The following is a 21,602-nucleotide window of genomic DNA, read 5'->3' on the forward strand; positions in this document are numbered from 1 at the left end:
GGAACTCACCGTGTCGTTGCTGTTGCCGGTGGCGTTGGTGTTGGTGATGACGTAGGTATGGCGGGTGCCGGGCGGCAGCGCCAACCCTATGGGTGCCATGGTGCCCACGACTAATATGAAGGGTTTGTCGATCGTCATGTATTCACCTGAGGACTGCGGGACAGTGGAGGTCGAGGTCAATGTGAGCTTTCTGTCTGTTGTCTATTAACTCCAATACGTAAACACAAGCGCACACACTCACACGTACACACACAGACACACTCACTCTCTCACTCACACACACACTCACACACACACACACTCTCACTCTCTCACTCACACACACACTCACACACACACACACGCTCTCACTCTCACACACTACACACACACACACACACACACACACACACACACACACACACACACACACACACACACACACACACACACTCTCTCTCACACACTCTCACATACTCTCACATACAGACACTCTCACACACTCTCACATACACACACACTCTCACACACAGACACACTCACTCTCTCACTCACACACACACTCACACACACACACACACACACTCTCTCTCTCACTCACACTACACACACACACACACACACACACACACACACACACACACACACTCTCTCTCTCTCACACACTTGCATACTCTCACATACAGACACTCACACACTCACATACACACACACACTCTCACACACTCACACACACACACACACACACAGACACAGACACACACAGACACACACACACACACACACACACACACACACACACACACACACACACACACACACACACACACACACACACACACACACACACACACACACACACACACACACACACACACACACACACACACACATACACACTACCCATCTTAAAATATCTGTCAACTTGGTACACTAATATCAAATCTCTTTATAGCACGTTTAAATGGCGACTGGTACCGTACCTTGAAAGGCTCGATTAGATAACTGTTGACATCAGCGTTGACTTGCATGGGTTCATTAACCATGTTGATGAATTTGATCTGTCCTGCATCGCCTGGGAATTTGGGGAGTGTTTGCTGAGAGAGGAGAGAGAGGCCAGGTACTCATTAGATATCAAACACAAACATGAGCGTCATGTCACCATGACATTATCAATTTCAGTTGGATATTTGTCTTCACTATAGGCAACGGTCTGGTACAGCTCGGCCCAAACCAGAAACAGATCATGTTTCAATTGGCCTATCTCAAACCCCGCCCTCTTTTCTTGACCCTCCAATCACAACTGTTGCAAGGGGGCAGGGTTTGAGGCAGGTGAATTGGGGAACCTGCTTTTGAAGAGACAGTCACATAGAAGCTCTCCCCGCCGTGTGTGTGTGTGTGTGTGTGTGTGTGTGTGTGTGTGTGTGTGTGTGTGTGTGTGTGTGTGTGTGTGTGTGTGTGTGTGTGTGTGTGTGTGTGTGTGTGTGTGTGTGCACACGTGTGCCTGTGCACGTGTTCTACACTTACATCAATCTGCATCTGAACCAAGGCGGCAGCAACGAAAGCCAGGGCTGCCAATAACATCCCCACCGTCATCCTCCTCAGGGGGCTATTACACACACACACACACACACACACACACACACACACACGCGCGCGCGCGCGCACACGCACACGCACACGCACACGCACACGCACACACACGCACGCACACACACACACACACACACACACACACACACGCGCACACACACACACACACAATATTTTCTTTGAAATACAAAGGGTACAAAGTTCCCTAAAATGAAAACACTCAAGTAAAGTACAAGTACCACAGAATTGCACTTAAGTGCAGTAAAAAAATAAATAAAATTCCACCCCTGCACAGTCAGACTTCAAATGATCTATATAGCTATTGTATTACTTCTATTACCACTCAGTACTGGTGGCCAACAGTAAATCACCGTCCTGCTCAGGTACGTGAATATCCCTTCATCCTCACTCCTACAAGAGCATTATCACCGGAACTCACGTGAAGTTGATTTTGCACTTTGCGATGAGCGGGTAGATTAAACTGTCCACAATGGGCACCAGAGCCAGGATCAATATGGGGTTGACAGTCTTTGGGAGGTGGGAGGAGTCACAGTTAGGACATTCAAATCAATCGCATTACTGGCAGATACGACGACTATTAGCATAATCGTCATGGCGATAAGTAGGGGGACTACTCACCTGCATTTGATCGGGCTGTATGATCAAGAGTCCCTGTAGAGGAGACATAGAGACTTAGTTTGTGTCTGTGTGAGGGCACTAGACTTTCTTATTTTCTTTTGGTCTACTTTTTTCTCCTCCTTTTTTCTGTGATTTTTCTCCCCATCCCAATTTACCTCTCGTGCCAATTCTCCCTCCCCTGTCCGTATCGTTGCTCGCATATGCCCCCCACTGGCCGGTCGTAGGGAGGATAGAAGCCTTGCATCACATGTCCCCTCCGATACACGTGGAGGCAGCCTGTCACATCTTTTCACCTGCCAGCGCGGACTCTCATTTTGGCGAGGAGTAACGTGTGGGAGGCTCACACTGCCCCCCGCCATTTTCCTGACTTTGCTGTGCAGGCGTCCCCCAACCAACCTGTAGGAGTCGCAGCTCACAACGACCAGACTACCACCCTTCGACTTCCCACCCGCTAACTCCGGGCCGGCCCAAGCCGGAGGCAACGCCGACAGCCGGATTCGAACCCGGTGTCTCTTGCGTTGGTGACGAGCGCAATGTCCGCTGCGCCACACAGCCGCCATGTGAGGGCACTAGACTTGAAACGGAACGTAGAACATGTTCAACACTTGGTTCCGTGACCACAGACAGAACCACCTGAAGACGTATCTCCGCTCCACAAACACTTACAAAGTCCCCGTCCATGGTGGTCGCCTGGAAGGTCCACCTGGAGCCCTGCGTGCGGAGGAGACATCTGTTACACCGCTCTGCTGGGCCTAGATTCTGGTGATAATCTGCTGGGCCTAGATTCTGGTGATAATCTGATGGTCCTAGATTCTGGTGATAATCTGCTGGGCCTAGATTCTGGTGATAATCTGTTGGTCCTAGATTCTAGTGATAATCTGTTGGTCCTAGATTCTAGTGATAATCTGCTGGTTCTAGATTCTAGTGATAATCCGCTGGTCCTAGATTCTGGTGATAATCTGCTGGGCCTAGATTCTGGTGATAATCTGCTGGGCCTAGATTCTGGTGATAATCTGCTGGTCCTAGATTCTAGTGATAATCTGCTGGTCCTAGATTCTAGTGATAATCTGCTGGTCCTAGATTCTAGTGATAATCTGCTGGTTCTAGATTCTAGTGATAATCTGCTGGTTCTAGATTCTAGTGATAATCTGCTGGTCCTACAACAACAATAACAATAATATAAATAATACTATAATACTAATAATAATAGTAGTAGTAGTAGTAGTAGTAGTAGTAGTAGTAGTAGTAGTAGTAGTAGTAGTAGTAGTAGTAGTAGTAGTAGTAGTAGTAGTAGTAGTAGTAGTAGTAGTAGTAGTAGTAGTATTATTATTGTTATTATAATTATTTATTAATAATATGATTATTAATAATAATAACAACAATAATACTCATACTCATAATCATAGTATTACAGTAGTAGCAGTATTAGTACTAATTAGCTGTTACATGTAATATTAGTGGTAGTTACCTGCTGGTCAAACAGAGCCCAGAACATAGGCAGAGCGTTGTAGAGGAATAGCACCCTCAACACCATCTTCACCTGAGCGATCAGCAGTTTCTGGAGGTGGGTGGGGGGGGGGGGGGGGGGGGGGGAGACATGCTGGAATCAGTACCAAATGACAATATGTTGAAATAACACAGTTTGTGTGTGTGTGTCCTAAACTTACCTCGTATTTATCCTCTGCCCAGTCCATCCAGTGCTCTCTCTTGGGATGCTGGGAGCCACGGTGCCTGAAGCGGTTCTTGATGGCAAACTACGAAGAGTAAAGAGAACACACATCGTTTTATCTTCAAAATATTGGGACATTCTATTTCTGCACTCTATGAATCTGAGGTTTGAGATTTAGTAGGTTTTAGTAGGTTTTAGTGGGTTTTAGTGGGTTTTTATAGGTTTTAGTATATGTTTTAGTGGGTTTTAGTGGTTTTTAGTAGGTTTTAGTAGGTTTTAGTAGGTTTTAGTGGGTTTTAGTGGGTTTTAGTGGGTTTTTATAGGTTTTGGTATAGGTTTTAGTGGGTTTTAGTGGGTTTTTATAGGTTTTAGTAGGTTTTAGTGGGTTTTAGTGGGTTTTAGTAGTGGGCTGTAATTAGTTCCTTTACACAGGGGCCTGGTTTAAATGGTGTGTGTGGTAGGCTAGTGGTTTGAGATACAGGAAAGGTCACGCTCAGCAGTGGTGCCCGTCCGTGTGTTCTTGAGCAAGGGACTGAACCCCCTACCTGCTCCAAGGGCACCATAAGTAGCTGACCCTGCACTCTGACCCCCCTCTCGAGAAATGCACTCATGTAGGCTACGTGTGTCTCTGAGGGATATGTGACAAAATGTATTCCTAGTTACATTTAGGGAATGCAACTATTTTCATAGTCGATTCATCTATCAATTATTGAAACGATTCATGGATTCATCAGGCCAACAATTTTTATAATCGATTAGTTGTCGATTCGTTGTTGCAGCCCTGATTGTAATATGGAGATAGGAGTAAAACATTACATTTTTATTTTTAGGTGTTTCATTCAATTTCAGCTACTTTTAGCTTTTTGTACGGGATATATTGCACCAAAAGCTGTAATAACTTTAAAATGTTCACCCAAAATTGCAGACTTTTGCTCTTTCGGCTTTTCAAGCCTTCAATTGTTAATGATATCATGGAGAGTTTGACAATTGAAATTCACTCTGCTAAAGTTAAGAGTATATTTTTGAGTTGCATATATAGAACGCCTGGTTCTTGCATTGATCAATTTATGAATACCATAGGTGATATTTTTGAGAAGGTATGTGATAAAAAATCTTTTTTTGTTTGTGGTGACTTTAATATTGATCTCTTAAAATGTAATGAACATAAACTAACAACAGACTTCTGTAATGCAATGTTTAGTTTTGGTCTCTGGCCCCTTATAAGCAAACCCAGTAGGATAACTAAAGATAGTGCCACACTTAATGATAACATATTTACAAATGTTCATGGCCAAGCAACAAGTGGTTTGTTCTTAAGTGATATCAGTGAGCATCTTCCTATTTTTGTGATTCTACATAATTTAAAGGTAAAATGTTAAAATTGTAAGAATTAGGACACCAGAAAGAATGGAGGCCTTAAAGATGGACCTTACAAACTACAACTGGGATGAGGTGTATGTTGACGATCCAAATCAGGCATATGATGCATTTTTGTTGACGTTCACAGAGCTATACAACAAACACTGTCCCATTAGAAAGAGCTGGGTGAAGGATAAGGAAAGCCATGGATGACCAAAGCTACGCAAAGGGCGTGCAAAAAGAAAAACGTACTTTACAAGAAATATTTACAACTGAGAACAAGGAAAAGCGAAGAAAGATATAAGCTGTATAAGAACAAACTGACTTCCATTATGAGAGTACAGAAGAAGGAATACTACAATACAATTTTAGAAGACAGTGCAAATAATATACAAAAGACCTGGAAAATAATCAATCATATTATTCGGAATAGAGGCTATAAATCTGAATTTCCAAGCTATTTTCTAAATAGCTCAGATGCTAAAGTGGACAATGTAAAAAGCATCGTTGAAGATTTCAATGACTACTTTGTGGGTGTTGGAACTACTTTGGCCAGCAAAATGGTTGTGCCTGATGATAAAAAAGATATGTTTAATAATCTTATTAATGGTAATATCAGTTCTATGTTCCTTTGTAGGGTAAATTAACTTGATATAATTGATATTGTAAGTAAATTCAAAAACAAAACATCAACTGATATAAACTCCATTGACATGGTAATTATTAAAGAAGTAATTGAGTCTATTGTAATTGAGTCTAAATGTAATGTAAATGTATTATAAAACCTTTGACCTAATAATATGAAATCAGCAAAGGCAATACCAATATATAAAAATGGAGATAAACATCAAATGGACAATTATAGACCAGTGTCCCTATACTTCCTCAATTTTCAAAAATATTAGAGAAATAATTTGTGAAACAACTGGATCTTTTCATTGGCAAATACAAAATACTGAGTGAACACCAGTATGGGTTTAGGGAAAATAGAACTACTACATATGCAGTGATGAAGATGGTAGAAGAAATAACTAAAGCAGTTGACAATGACAAGTGTTCTATTGGTATTTATATTGACCTACAGAAGGCTTTTGATACAATAGATCACAGCATATTAGTGAGAAAACTGGAGAAGTATGGGATACGAGGTATAGCTAACTCTTGGCTGAAGAGCTAATTGGAAAACAGACAGCAATGTGTGCAAATTAATGACACTGTGTCAGGATTTAGGAAGGTCACCTGCAGTACCCCAGGGATCTGTGATAGGTTCAAAACTATTTATACTTTATATTAATGATATGTGCAATGTTGCTGAACTGTTAAAGTTTGTTATTTTTGCAGATGATACAAATTTATATTGCTCAGGAAGAAATTTAAAGGAACTTTTGTTTGATATTGAAAGAGAGCTTGAAACTCTCAAAACTTGGTTTGATGTTAATAAATTGTCTCTCAATATTAAGAAAACTAAATGTATGGTTTTTGGTAATCGAAAAGAAATAGAGGGGGAGATATAGTTAAAAATATGTGATGTAAAAATAGAAAGAGTTTCTGAGATAACATTTCTAGGGGTAGTTATTGACCAGAAATTAACATGGAAACAACATGTTAACTATATTCAAGGAAAAATATCTAAGTCAGTAGCAATATTGTATAAATGTAAGGATATATTAAACTACAAAGCCTTGCACATCATTTACTGCTCACTTATACTTCCTTACATTTCTTACTGTGTGGAAGTATGGGGGTCGACATTTAAAAATACAGTAAATCCAATAGTCGTACTGCAAAAGCGGGCCATTCTGAACCTTTTCAAGGCTGGTTACTATGAACACACAAATCCATTGTTTATAAAGTCTCATATTATGAAATTTAATGATTTGGTTTACTATAAAACTATGCAAATAATGTACAGAGTTAAAGCAAAGTTACTCCCAGATGGGGTGCAAAGTTTTTTTTCAATACACAAAAAAAATATGATTTGAGAGATATTTGTAAATTTACTGTTAAAAAAGCTAGGTGTATTTCTATTATTGGGGTTAACTTGTGGAACAATGCTGATATACAGTTCTGTATCACACTAGCTCCCGCTCAGCGTCTCATTGCATATATCTCGCTTCAGCATATATACACTGAATAAATTTCTAAATGTACCTTTAAATGCCAGCATTCATCTGGCCACACCCCCATCCGCTTACCTATATAAGCAGGGGTGGTGCCACACACTCATCTCCTTCTCAAATTTCATCACAAGCAACGTGTTGCTCATATGCCCACTTGACGTGGAGAAAAATATTGGCTGGAAGAGCAATGTTTACGAGGAAAGGAAGAACAAGGAGATACGTTGACATCATATCTTTATTTTCTCTCTCACTATTTTCGAGAAAATACGGCGATATTGTCTTTGTCACTGGAGTGTTTGGAAGATGGTGATCATTCTAAAATCCTCCACCGGTTTTCGTATTGGGAGCACGCCGCTGCATGCCTCTCAACTGCAGTTCCTTGCTGTGTTGGTTAGGGTGAAACCTTTCAGGACACAGCTGAACTGTAGGACGCGCCGCTGTTGTGAGAAGCGGTGGGTTTCAGGTTGGGTGAGTACTGTTTGCTTGCGGCTCCACTTGTCTGTTAGTGCTATGGGGGCTAACTGACAATGTTTACGAACACCGGCCCCAGATTAAGGTCTTTTGTTCAGCCTCTTAGGCAGCAGCGGAAGACCTTGATCTGAAGCCCATTATAGTTTAACTAGTGGGCCACGACCATTAACACTGGTGATCCCTGTGTTTTCTGGACGAGTGGATGTCTCTCTGTCACCGTGTTAGGCCCCATCTTTCATATCCAAATGAGAGTATTCCCTCACGAGTAGATATGGGCATAGATGTTCATTAGCGGAAGATCTGTGTTCAAAGTCAGCTACACAGGCCAGTTGGGTATTGTGCTGGCTCCGTCGGGTGTTGGTCAAATCACCGTTGTAAAACTGTGTTAACATCTTGTTTCTCTTTTCTCTTAAAAAGTGAGGAGGGTTTCAGAACGGCGGCCTGTCTGGGTGAGTGTTATATCATTGTGTACAAGTTCAGGTGATAGCTGCTTAGCTTACGTGCTAGTGGTGGCCTACTGTTAGCCAGTCAGCTGTTAGCTGCGGCGCTAGCCTGCTGTGATCACTAGGTGGCCTATCTAGGTTAGGCTAGGAAACGTTAGCTTGCTGCTATCGCTGCTTAGCTTACGTGTTAGTGGTGGCCTACTGTTAGCCAGTCAGCTGTTAGCTGCGGCGCTAGCCTGCTGTGATCACTAGGTGAGTAGGTGGCCTACCTGGCTAGGCTAGGAAACGTTAGCTTGCTGCTATCGGCCGAGGCCCAGCGCGGGGTGGCTCCGGCTCCTCGCGCGCCGCCGCGGTTCCCAACTCTCCTCTCCCTCACGGGGAGAGGCGGGGGGCATTCGGCTCCCCTCTGGTCGCGTGCGCCGTAGCGTAGCGACCGACGGTTGGAGCGGCCGTTAGCTTAATGCTACTCTGTTGAACGTGCTTTGATTATAACATGTTTTAACACTCTTGACTACGACGTCATCTTTGACAGAGGATGTTCGTCGACCCTGCCCTGAGCCAGGACGGCAAGGATTGCGTCAACAAAGGGGACCGTAGCGACGGGTTGGAGCGGCGACGCTGGCCGGGTCGGCAACACAGAATGGCTGTGTTTACTACGGTGCCTTGAGACTGCACTTCGTTGATCTACGCTCCGGGTAGGCAAGGTTTGGCCAGACCTTATACACTGCTTCTGGCTTTCCCTTCTAAATGTTTTGTAAATAACGATGTTTTCCAAAACGAGTGTTGCTGCACTACATTTAGGATATGACGCGAGTTATGTGTGAATTGTCTTGTCACTGGTATTTAGCTTCTCCATGCAAATCGGGTTGTTGTTACAGATGTGAAAATGATCTGGTTTGTTGTGTTGAGAAACATCATGTGTGTTTATATGTACCGTGTACTCACAACTAAGGGGGTTAACTAACCTATAAAGCTATGCTTAGTGACAAATGAGTAAAGAATGATTCTTTTCTCAGCCTGTAATGACAATGAACAGTGTGTTCACATATTAACAGGTTTTCCTGTTTTAACTGGCCGTATTAAGGGTAAAGTAGGAGGATTGTGTTTTCCCCCGGTTCCCTGGGGACTTCTTCATCCTCCTATCAGACATGTTGTTGCACTACATTGTGTCACTGTGTGGTAGGGATGCGATGTAACCCTTAGCTTGATTGCTGAGGTTGTGCTACAACTGCTGGAGAAACTTTATTTTCCTAAAAGAAAAGATTGTTTGGTCGCTTTCGTGTGTGCTTAGCAAGGCCTGTGGCCGATACTAATCGAGAATTATGTATTCTCTCATTATGAAAAACGGCGTTCCTCTGTAGAGTGTTTTTGCCATTTTTTGTAGGTGATGATGGGTTGTGTGTGTCATGTGACCTACAACTGGGTTGGACTGGCCACAGAAGCACATGTGTAAGTTTGGTACCGGGGCTCTTGAAGAGCCCTCTCTATTCTGTGTTTTTTCCTTAGTAAAAATCAGATAGCAGGTTAGCTCATGCGCTGTGTGAAGCTGTCAGACGCTTCATGGAGCTGACTATGACTGTGTCATACTCTCTTTTTGTCATTACATCGTATCATGGGTGTGGGGTCGTAAAGGGGTGAACTGGTAACCTTTCCGGCACGTTACAGGGTGAGGGGGGGGGGGGGGGGGAGGGAGTTTCCTGGTCCCACGGCCTGGAATATTGGGCGTGTGCACCGCAGAAATTCCCCCGCCATAGAGTACGTCACCGTGCGCGTCTCTGTTGGTAGGACTTCCGTGTGCTGTTCAGGTCCATGTGATGGATCTGTTTTGGGGGGGTGGTCAGGGCTCCTCCTCACCAAGCTCCTATTCGGGCCTTCTGTGAGTTGGGACTCCTCCTTCCATGTGAGGGAGCCTCCTTCAGAGTACAGAGCCTCCTCCTCAGATTGTCAAGGTGAGTGGACCCTCAAGAAGGAGTCCTACTCTATTGTGTATGTATTTCCTCTCTGTGCGTTCAGTAGAAAGCTATCTGGCTGCACGTTAGCCAAGCTTAGCACAATGAACGGAAGCGGACAGTGCCGGTTAGCCTAGGCATTGTCCAACTAACACCTCTCCCGAAGGCTAACCGGCACTGTCCGCTTCCATTCATTGTGCTAAGCTAGGCTAACGTGCAGCCAGATATAGCTTTCTACTGAACGCACAGAGAGGGAAACTGGTATCTATCTTCTTGTCTCTCTCTGGAGAAGACGGTAAGCTAGTTTCCCAAAAGGTTGGCGTGTTCCTTTAAAGTGTATGAGGAACATCTTACCCAGATGCACTTGCAGACTTCCATCAGAATGTTGCCTTTAGGGTCGTGCTTGGTGTACATGCCGCTCCCAGAAATAAACACAACTGGAGAAACACAAGCATATAAACCATCATTAATCTTTCTTTTCTCAGTGTCAATCAATGTTTGAGGGTTTTTAGCATTCAAGTTATGTTATTTATTATGAAGTTAAAGTATTTACTTAGTTATTTATGTTGACTGGAATACGTTGTGTGTGTGTTGTGCTATTTTGTATACGATGCCTGATTTTAGTCTGAATTGTAATCATTAAAAAAAGATGACTCTGTGGTCTTTTAAATTCTGGATTTTTCTTTGATCTAAAAAGATTTATAAAAATAATCGGCCCCAAATGCAACGCGATGACATCATCAAATTTCATTGTCGGAGATCACTGAAAGGAATTCGTATGGACATTTGCCGTATGTACCGTACTATGGCGATGTCGTTTACATGCACGCAAGCAAGAGTGTCCTTGATCGCCTTAATGTTTTGTATCTCTCAGCAATTAGGTTTGCTACAAATGCCCCCTTTTACACTCATTTAAAAAAACCTTCCCTGGTCTGACCCCTCCTTATTTGATACACTTGTAAAAATGTTCATCTACTGCTCACCATATCTCGCTAGATGTTCCCTGTGTTAACACTTCCTTCGGTCAATCCTCCTTCCAATGTGCTGCTCCCAGCAGTTGGAACGAGATGCAAAAGGAAATGAACAAATTGACCCCCCTCACTACTTTTAAGGACTCTATCGCAGAGTTGTTTACACACATGCAACTGTCACCCAGCCTTTTAACTGTAATCTGACTGTTCTGCTTCATGTATGCCCCTTTGTAATGTTATTTGGTTGTTTGTTTGATGTGTTTTAATTATGTCCCTGACCTCTGTGATGTATGTATCATCTGTCTCTTTTCTATTTAATTAATGTTTTTTTGTTTTGTTTAACCTTTTGTCCTCTCACCAGGCCATCATTGTAAATAAGAATTTGTTCTTTGACAGGGCGGCTAAGTGGCGCAGTGGGCAAGGCGCTCGCCACCAACGCAGGATATGCTGGGTTCGAGCCCAGCTCTTGGCGTTGCTTCCGGCTTGGCTGGTTGTTCATACTAATACAATTGGCAGTATTAGGAGGTGGGAAAGCCGGTGGGTGGGGATCGGACGTTGTGAACAGCGACTCCTACAGGTCGGTTGGTGCGCCTGTACAGCAGAATCAGGAAGTATCGGGGGCAGCGTGAGCCTCCCACGCGTTACTCCTCGCCACTGAGAGGTCGCGCTGTGCAGGTGAAAAGATGCGACGGCTGCCTCCTTGTGTACCGGAGGGGACATGTGATGCAAGGCTTGGTCCACATTGCAGCCGACCAGTGGGAGGCATGGCCTAACAACGTTCGAGACAGGGGAGGGTAGAATTGGATAATACGAAATTGGGATGGGAGAAAAATAGAAAAATGGGGATAAAAAGTAGATAAAAAAAAAATTGTTCTTTGACCTGCCTGGTTAAATAAAGGTTACATGTTCTCAATGTATTAAATATTTACACCTTTTAAATATCTAGCTGTTTAACATACTGTAGCCGGTATGGAAACATGACTGACCATAAAGAAAACGTTTTTATCTCAGGCAATGCAGTTTGATGATGTCATCACCTTGTATTTCCCCCTTGTTTTGAACACCCATAACACATTTTATAAATAAAAAAATTCAAGATTCTTGCAAAATGACTACTTTAACCTGAGAGATTTGGGAGGAATCCCCCTCGACATCTGATTGCACAGAGAGACACAGGGAGTACATGGGTTTCTTACCTAAAGAGACCACCATGAGGGCAGCAGGGACACCGAAGGCCAACGGGTAACAGCTCTGCTTAACGTGGATCCCACACTCTGTGGCTGCAGCACAACCACAACACAACACAGTCACAATACAGTCACAACCACATCACAGTCACAACCACATCACAGTCACAACCACATCACAGTCACAACCACATCACAGTCACAACCACATCACAGTCACAACCACATCAGTCATAACCACATCACAGTCACAACACAGTCATAACCACATCACAGTTACAACCACATCACAGTCACAACCACATCACAGTCATAACCACATCACAGTCACAACCACATCACAGTCACAACACAGTCACAACCACATCACAGTCACAACCACAGTCACAACCACAATCACAGTCACAACCACATCACAGTCACAACCACAGTCACAACTACAGTCACAATCACAACCACATCACAGTCACAACCACAGTCACAACCACATCACAGTCACAACCACATCACAGTCACAACCACAGTCACAACCACATCACAGTCACAACCACATCACAGTCACAACCACATCACAGTCACAACACAGTCATAACCACAACACAGTCACAACACAGTCACATCACAGTCACAACCACATCACAGTCACAACCACAGTCACAACCACATCAGTCACAACCACAGTCACAACACAGTCACAACCACATCACAGTCACAACCACATCACAGTCACAACCACATCACAGTCACAACCACATCACAGTCACAACCACATCACAGTCACAACCACAGTCACAATCACAACACAGTCACAGTCACAATCACATCACAGTCACAATCACAGTCACAATCACATCACAGTCACAACCACATCACAGTCACAACACAGTCACAGCCACAATCACATCACAGTCACAATCACAGCCACAACCACAGTCACAATCACAATAACTGTATTCACAGTTTGACTTGGTGATACAGTGCAATAAAAACAGAAAAAATAAATAAATATATATATAGAAAATATATTTAAAGGTTAAAAGTACAACACAGAGAATACATAATGACATTCTTGACAGCACACACACACACACATGCACACACACACGTGCACACACACACACACATGCACACACACAGACACACACACACGCACACACACATTAATTCCATTTTCATTCCCGTACACACTTCCAATTGTTTTGCTTCATTGCACTGTATTTTAATGCACTGTATTTTAGTGCACTGTATTTTCAAGACACAAACTATTTTGAGATATCAAAAATCATATGACACAGTTTGAAATGTGTTCAGCTAAAACAACTGTTAAGCTAATGTCGTTAAAGCAGCTAATATTTTCCATACCATTGTGCCAATGTGCTAACGTTACCTCTGAGCATGGGTGTGATGTCACTGTTAGTTGTCACGTTACCTCTGAGCATGGGTGTGATGTCACTGTTAGTTGTCACGTTACCTCTGAGCATGGGTGTGATGTCACTGTGTCACGTTACCTCTGAGCATGGGTGTGATGTCACTGTGTCACGTTACCTCTGAGCATGGGTGTGATGTCACTGTGTCACGTTACCTCTGAGCATGGGTGTGATGTCACTGTGTCACGTTACCTCTGAGCATGGGTGTGATGTCACTGTTAGTTGTCACGTTACCTCTGAGCATGGGTGTGATGTCACTGTTAGTTGTCACGTTACCTCTGAGCATGGGTGTGATGTCACTGTTAGTTGTCACGTTACCTCTGAGCATGGGTGTGATGTCACTGTTAGTTGTCACGTTACCTCTGAGCATGGGTGTGATGTCACTGTGTCACGTTACCTCTGAGCATGGGTGTGATGATGTCACTGTATCATGTTTAGGGATGGGTACCGAATTCGGTACTTTTGAGGTACCGAACCGAAACACGTCGGTACTACCGAGTATCGATTCAAGTGAGATACAGAGAAAATAAATAAAAAATAAAATATTTTTTTTTAATTTTTTTTTCTACCTTTTTTCTTTTCATGTCAACGTTCACACGCACAATATATGCTTACCTAGGATTTGACTTGATTCAACAACAAAGCAGTCGGGGCAATGGCAAGCCGAAAACTGTCGAAATTGTAGTTATTTGAAGTTTGGATTTATTTTTTTCACGACTGAGGTAGGTACATTTAATTTCTTGAGACTAAAGTACCGAAAAAAGGTACCGTTGGGTACCGGTATCGATTCACGGGTACCGGATCAAATGTGAAAGGTACCCATCCCTAATCACGTTACCTCTGAGCATGGGCGTGATGATGGTGGACAGCAGACTGCCAGCGTTGATGGACAGATAAAAGATGGAGAAGAAGGTGCCCCTCTGTTTCTCCTGTCGGTTCAGATAAAAGACGGGTAAACTATGAGCTCCGGGTCGACGATCACAGTAATGTCAATAGTTCCCTCTATATATACATATATATAACATTTTATTATTTGCATTTTTGTTTTATTTATAAAAAAAAATACACGCTGTTTTCATGCCATTTGCATCTCTACTGTGGATTTCAATTAAAGATTTACAGTATATCAACCACTTAAAGCTCGGTAAGATGTTGTCATCTTTTGCCTATATATGTCGCTGTTTGGTGACGTTACAGATTCTACCTTTAAAGGTGGGTAATCGGCTATTGGCTCATCATCCGATCTGACCAGATATCAGTTTATAAAGATTAGATGTTCCATGACTCTGGTGCTGTAGGGCTCTGGTCCATGAGTTGTTTATCTCAGCAAATTGTGACACATGATGATAATGATAACATCTATATAACCCTTGATTGTATTGAGGAAGTCAACAGCAGGCCTTAGAGGCATATCAGTGATGCATTTCTGTATATCTAGAGTACTTATAACCTCTATGCTTATCAGTTACCAAACAAGCGGTTTTTTCATCGTTTTGTAGTACAAAAAGGACATCTAGTCAAGTACTAATTGTTACTAAATAACAATATTGTTTTTTTCATCTAATGCTTCATCTGACCTTTTGCTCTGACTTCTCAGTCATGTGCTTTGCCAATCCCATCAATATTCCGTAGTAATCTTTGTCCCTGGCCTTGAGTTGTATCATAAAGACACAGAGACAAACTGTCCCCAGGTGTTCCAGCAGTTATTATTATTAATAAACTACAGTGTCGGAATGTGGCCATAGATACAAGAGATGCTGACAAGATACCACTGATGATTGCGTGAGGCACGTGTGTGTCCGTGTGTGTGTCTGTGTGTGTGTCTGTGTGTCTGTGTGTGTACGCACATGCACGCGTGTGTGAATTCTATCTGTGGCACACAAGTTTGTGTATACTCTATTACCAGATATTTTCACTGGTACACAATATTGACTAAAAAGAAAATGCATGAAATGCATTTGAAAAGTTAGTTCCCTGCCCTGGTGTCTGAGGTCATATGTATGTGTGCGTGCACGTGTATGTGCATGCGCGTGTGTGTGCGTGCGTGCATGTGTGCATGTGTGTGTGTGTGTGTGTGTGTGTGTGTGTGTGTGTGTGTGTGCGTGTGTCTGTGTGTGTGTGTGACTGCAGTTCTGACCTGGTGGTCTTCAAACTGGTCTCCACCGAAGGCCGCCACGCAGGGCTTGATGCCTCCCGTCCCCACGGCGATGAGGAGGAGGCCCACCATGGACAGCGCCCTGAGTGGGGGGGGGGGGCAGAGGTCAGACAGAGGTCATCTAGTTCTCCCTATTTCCCTCGTTCACGTCACTGCCGCCTGTATTCCCTCAGATCGCTATGAACGCATTGGAATGAGCACATTCTCTATGACTAATTATCTTCCGTATACATTTAAAAACACGAAAAACTGTGAAAAGTCGGGTAATCACGAGTGTGTTTTCCGGTTGTGTGTGTGTGTGTGTGTGTGTGTGTGTGTGTGTGTGTGTGTGTGTGTGTGTGTGTGTGTGTGTGTGTGTGTGTGTGTGTGTGTGTGTGTGTGTGTGTGTGTGTGTGTGTGTGTGTGTGTGTGTGTGTGTGTGTGTGTGTGTATACTAATATGTAATGGTAGAAGTAAAAGTAGAAATACCCAGATAAAATAGTACTCTGGTTCAGATAAATGTAGTGGAGTTGTCACAGTCCCTGCCTGGCTTTTCTCTCTCTCTCTCTCTCTCTCTCTCTCTCTCTCTCTCTCTCTCTCTCTCTCTCTCTCTCTCTCTCTCTCTCTCTCTCTCTCTCTCTCTCTCTCTCTCTCTCTCTCTCTCTCTCTCTCTCTCTCTCTCTCTCTCTCTCTATGGAGTTCAGGTGTGCTGCTGTCAGCGGAGCAGCTGATCGACGTCTGTGGGCCGATTATGTCAGCTATATAGGCCCCGCCTCAGATGCTGCCAAATCGTAACTTGGTATTTCGGTCATGTTATTGTGCTCTCATGTCTTCATCTAGTCCCCTGTTCTCTGACCCTGCCTAACCTTTTATTGTCCTCCTCTCCCCGCAGTCCGATACCTGGCTCTTCACCCTGATCTCTGGCTCTGGATAACGTGTTCTGACTGACTACTCTCCTTGCCTTTTCCTGGAACGTATGAGGACCTGAAACCCGTGTATGACCCCTTGCCTGTTGGATAGGGATGGGTACCGAATTCGGTACTTTTGAGGTACCGAACCGAAACACGTCGGTACTACCGAGTATCGAATCAAGTGAGATAAAAAAAAAAAAAAAAAAAAAAAAAAAAAATTAATTTTTTTTTTTGTTTTACTTTTTTCTTTTCATGTCAACGTTCACACGCACAATATATGCTTACCTAGGATTTGACTTGATTCAACAACAAAGCAGTCGGAGCAATGACAAGCCGAAAACTGTCGAAATTGTAGTTATTTGAAGTTTGGATTTTTTTTTTTACGACTGAGGTAGGTAAATAAAATTTCTTGAGACTAAAGTACAGAAAAAAGGTACCGTTGGGTACCGGTATCGATTCACAGGTACCGGTACCGGTATCGGTTCAAATGTGAAAGGTACCCATCCCTACTGTTGGACTGCCTTGTTCCTGCCTACTCCCTCTTATTGCCTGACTACCCTGCCCCACACACGCTACCTGGACTGTACGAGATACCCGCTATGTGTCAAATTTCGTATCGACCCCTGCCTGTCTTACTACGCTGCCACACACAGGCTCCCTGGACTGTACGAGATTCTCCCCGGGTCACTCTGCCTGGATACCTGACTACTCTGTTATTAAATATACCCATGCTGGGTTGTAACAAGACCTGTCTGCCCTATGTCTGCATATTGGGTTCAATACGCCTAGCCCTCCGTGACAGGAGTAAAAAGTACAATATTCCTTTGAAATGTATTGGGGTAAAAGTACAAAGTTCCCTAAAATGAAGTAAAGTACAAGTACCTCAAAAAGAGAGGCGATCGCTCCTTCAAGGCCGTGGCCCCCAAACTGTGGAACCAGCTTCCCCTGGAAATCCGATCTGCCCCCTCGCTGGAGACATTTAAGGCCCGTCTAAAAACCCACTTCTATTCCCTGGCCTTCGATTAACCCTGATTCTCCCACACCCTAACCCACACACTCCATGCAATTTTTTCCTGCCCCCTCCCTCTTGTATCTCTTCTTGTGCTCCTCTGTCCCCTGTGTGCTATACTGTACCTTGTGCTTCCCTATCCGCTTGTTGGCTTACTGTTGTCCTATTTTCTGAATGTACTGTCCTGTTGTGCCTTTTTGTATTTGTGTATTTTATATTAACATTGATTTTTTTTTATCCACTTTTTCTCCCATTTTCTATATTTTCTCCCATCCCAATTTCGTATCATCCAATTCAACCCTCCCCTGTCACGAACGCTGTTTCTTGCCTCCCACAAGCCGGCTGCAATGTGGACTAAGTCATACATAGCACGAGTCCCCCTCCGGACAGCAGTCGCATCTTTTCACCTGCGCAGCTCGATCTCTCAGTGGCGAGGAGTAACTCGTGGGAGGCTCACGCTGCCCCCGATACTTCCTGATTCTACTGCGCAGGCGCACCAACCAACCTGTAGGAGTCGCTGTCCACAACGCCCGGTCCCCACCCATCAGTTTCCCACCCCCTAATACGGCCAATGTGTATTAGTACGGACGACCAGCTAAACTGAAAGCAAATGTGGAGCGCTGGGCTCGAACAGGCAAGCCCAGCGTCTCCAGATTTTGTGGCGAGCGCCTTGCCCACTACGCCACGTAGCCGCCCTATATTAACATTGATTTTATGCTTTGATTGTACAGCACTTTGGTTGGCTCTTGAGCTTTTAAACGTGCTTTATAAATAAATTACTTGACTTGACTTGACTACCTCAAAATTGTACTTAAGTACAGTAAGTAGAGTGGGTGCTAATATTACCTCTGATGCGAATGTGAATTAATTTCCACCTGTGTCCATTGACATACAGAAGTGTACGGATATCCTCTCCTCGTGTTACAGTGTAGAATTAACTTCAACTCACACGTGAACTTCCATGGTGTCTGGGGTCCCGTCTTGGTCGATGTCCGTGATCTCATGGATGGCGCTTATCGCCATGACGGCCTGTCCCAAGGTATAGACGATGGACAGGTAGACAATGGTCCTGTAGGGTGAGAGGGAGAGAGAGAGAGGGTGGGGTGGGGTGGGGTGGGTGAGAGGGTGGGGTAGAGGGGTACAACTGGTTAATAATGTCACATAAAGGTGGCAACAGCATGCGGGTTCAAAGGTTATTTGGTCTATCACGCTTTATTGTTGCGTGCTGACCATCTGTGAATGGCAATCTTCTGTAAGCAGGAAGAGGAATCTCACCGGGACCATAACATAATAGTCTCTAGTCTAGAATCTAGATAAGGGACGAACGATATGAGTTTTCAGCTGTTTCAGCGATGCGTATCTCCCTCGAGGTTACATTGTGACATCGGGAGATAACCCAGTCAGTGTGTGAACGCCACGGGTTTGGTCAAGAGGACTCTGAGGCGGTTTCCTTTTTTTGTTTTTGCACCGGTCGCTCACTTGAACTTGCCGAGCCAGGAGTCGGCCACGATGGCCCCCATGATGGGCGTCAGGTAGCAGAGGGCCACGAAGGTGTGGTAGATGGTGGTGGCCATGTCATCGTCCCACTTCAGGAAGTACCGGAAGTACAGCACCAGCACGGCTAGAGAGAGAGAGAGAGAGGGGGGGAGAGAGAGAGAGAGAGAGAGAGAGAGAGAGAGGGAGAGGGGGGAGAGAGAGAGAGAGAGGAAGAGGGGGGAGGGAGAGAGAGAGAGAGAGAGAGAGAGAGAGAGGGGGGGGAGAGGGAGAGAGAGAGAGAGCAGAGAGGGGGGGGGGGAGTGAGAGGAAGAAAGAGAGAGAGAGAGAGAGAGAGAGGAGAGAGAGAGAGAGAGAGAGAGAGAGAGAGAGAGAGAGAGAGAGAGAGAGAGAGAGGGGTAAATATGAGATCAAACACCATAATCATAATTTCACAAAATGTCTTCATGTCAAGGACCCCAGATTGATAAACAATAAGCCATGGACTCCCATTTCATAAGATACCATCATTAACCCCCAGCTGAGAAGATATCTGTTAGATACGACTTAGTCCAGAAGTTCATAACTATGTGTAGGTGTGGATATAACAGAGAGTGAAACCTGGCAGAATGGTTATTCTTATACATGGTTTCATTGTGCTCCTAGTGAAGAAACTACTAGGGAAATCAAAAAATTTCAAATTTTTCTGGGGAATTCTTGGAAAAGGACCCCACTTTGAGAGCCACTGATTTAACCCTTTCACTACCACACTACAGAAGGTTAACCTTTTGTGAAAGGGATAACCTTATGTAGTGTGGTTGTGAAAGGGTTTAACCCTTTGTCGTGTGGCAGTGAAAGGGTTAAAGCACTTCTGTTTACAAGCGATATTGTTTAAATCAACCCACCTCGCATGCCATAGTAGGAGAAGCGCTCGCAGAACTCATTGACCACGATGAAGAAGATGCTGAGCGGGTAGCCACAGATGGTCGTCTGTGAACGGAGGAGAATATAAAGGCTGAGTACACTACTTCTCAAAAAGTAGTACAAAAAGTACAAAAAGGGGCACACTGTAACATATCTTTATTGAGATTGCAGTGAGAAACCTATAGTTTCAGGTCTTTCCCTAAATATTTTTCTTTATATATTTTTTTGCAGTGAAAGCTTGGGGTCAGATGCACCATTGTCTAATATATGATGGCTCAGTCCTCTGTTCCACTGTGTGTGTGTGTGTGTGTGTGTGTGTGTGTGTGTGTGTGTGTCTGTGTATGTGTGTGCGTGCGTGCGTGTGTTCTCGTGTTCAACATTAAACAATTGTGCAACCTTATACGCTGTACTTAAGAAATCATGTTATTTGAAATCATGTTTTTAACCCTTTCAGTACCACACTACAGAAGGTTAACCTTTCACTACCACACTATAGACGGTGTGGTTGTGAAAGGGTTAACCCTTTGTCGTGTGGCAGTGAAACGGTTAACCTTCTGTATTGTCGCAGTGAAAGGGTTAACCCTTTGGTAGTGTGGTAGTGAAAGGGTTAAGGGTTTGCCTCCTGACCAGCCCCTAGTTGAAACTCAGCACCTGTTTGAAAGTCCTTTTATAGGTTTTATAGGTTCACGTAACGGTTCAAAGAACAACAGTGCAGTGAGAACAAGGTACTGTACAGCAAAGCAGCTGAACACTATGTAAACTGCAGTAAATAAACAGTAAAAAGTACAGTTTATCTACCAGAATTACTACAACCAATAAAGCAACTGCCATGATGGTTACCACATACTGACTGTATCACTGAAAACAGAATGAATTTCATTGCAAAAATACAGAAACCTAAAGTCAAATACCTAACACTACCCCCAAACAAACAAATACACTATTAAATAAATAAACTGATGTTGTCCTATGGTTCATCTAAGGTGTGTTTTGAGAAAGTGTGAACTTACCTTCTTCTTGGGTTTCTTCATTTCGTCTACGTCTGCAGAAGATAAGACAAATCCTCTTTAAGTCACACATCGTACTCTACAGGATCTGTTTCTGTGCTTTAAGTCACACATCGTACTCTACACTCTACAGGATCTGTTTCTGTGCTTTAAGTCACACATCGTACTCTACACTCTACAGCAGGGGTAGGCAACCCTAGGCACGCGTGCCTGCATAGGCACGCGGGGGCATTTGCATAGGCATAGGGGGCAGTAGTAAAATAAATAAAAAAAAAAAATGTGCTCTGAAATATTATAGTGAAATATTTTCCACTGTTGTCGCATTTATCTTGTTGAA

The 21,602-nt window shown here is 43.7% G+C and overlaps 1 protein-coding gene across 1 annotated transcript in view; it reads right to left on the reverse strand.

Moving 5' to 3' along the window:
* The window catches only part of slc15a1b (solute carrier family 15 member 1b), a gene marked incomplete at its 5' end in the record, with an annotated part of 36,430 nt that extends 15,141 nt beyond the window's left edge, over positions 1–21,289 (reverse strand). Inside the window, 16 exons of the mRNA XM_084323107.1 lie at positions 10–153; positions 963–1,076; positions 1,507–1,588; positions 2,012–2,100; positions 2,212–2,244; positions 2,878–2,922; positions 3,680–3,769; positions 3,879–3,965; positions 10,577–10,659; positions 12,390–12,473; positions 14,646–14,736; positions 15,945–16,044; positions 18,811–18,930; positions 19,341–19,482; positions 20,240–20,324; positions 21,269–21,289. Of these exons, the coding sequence (XP_084179233.1) occupies positions 10–153; positions 963–1,076; positions 1,507–1,588; positions 2,012–2,100; positions 2,212–2,244; positions 2,878–2,922; positions 3,680–3,769; positions 3,879–3,965; positions 10,577–10,659; positions 12,390–12,473; positions 14,646–14,736; positions 15,945–16,044; positions 18,811–18,930; positions 19,341–19,482; positions 20,240–20,324; positions 21,269–21,289 (1,410 nt within the window). The remainder of the gene's footprint in view (positions 1–9; positions 154–962; positions 1,077–1,506; positions 1,589–2,011; positions 2,101–2,211; positions 2,245–2,877; positions 2,923–3,679; positions 3,770–3,878; positions 3,966–10,576; positions 10,660–12,389; positions 12,474–14,645; positions 14,737–15,944; positions 16,045–18,810; positions 18,931–19,340; positions 19,483–20,239; positions 20,325–21,268) is intronic.
* Positions 21,290–21,602: the final 313 nt, after the last annotated feature.

The sequence above is a fragment of the Notolepis coatsorum genome (assembly GCF_963971535.1).
Source record: "Notolepis coatsorum genome assembly, chromosome: 1".
Classification (NCBI taxonomy): domain Eukaryota; kingdom Metazoa; phylum Chordata; class Actinopteri; order Aulopiformes; family Paralepididae; genus Notolepis; species Notolepis coatsorum.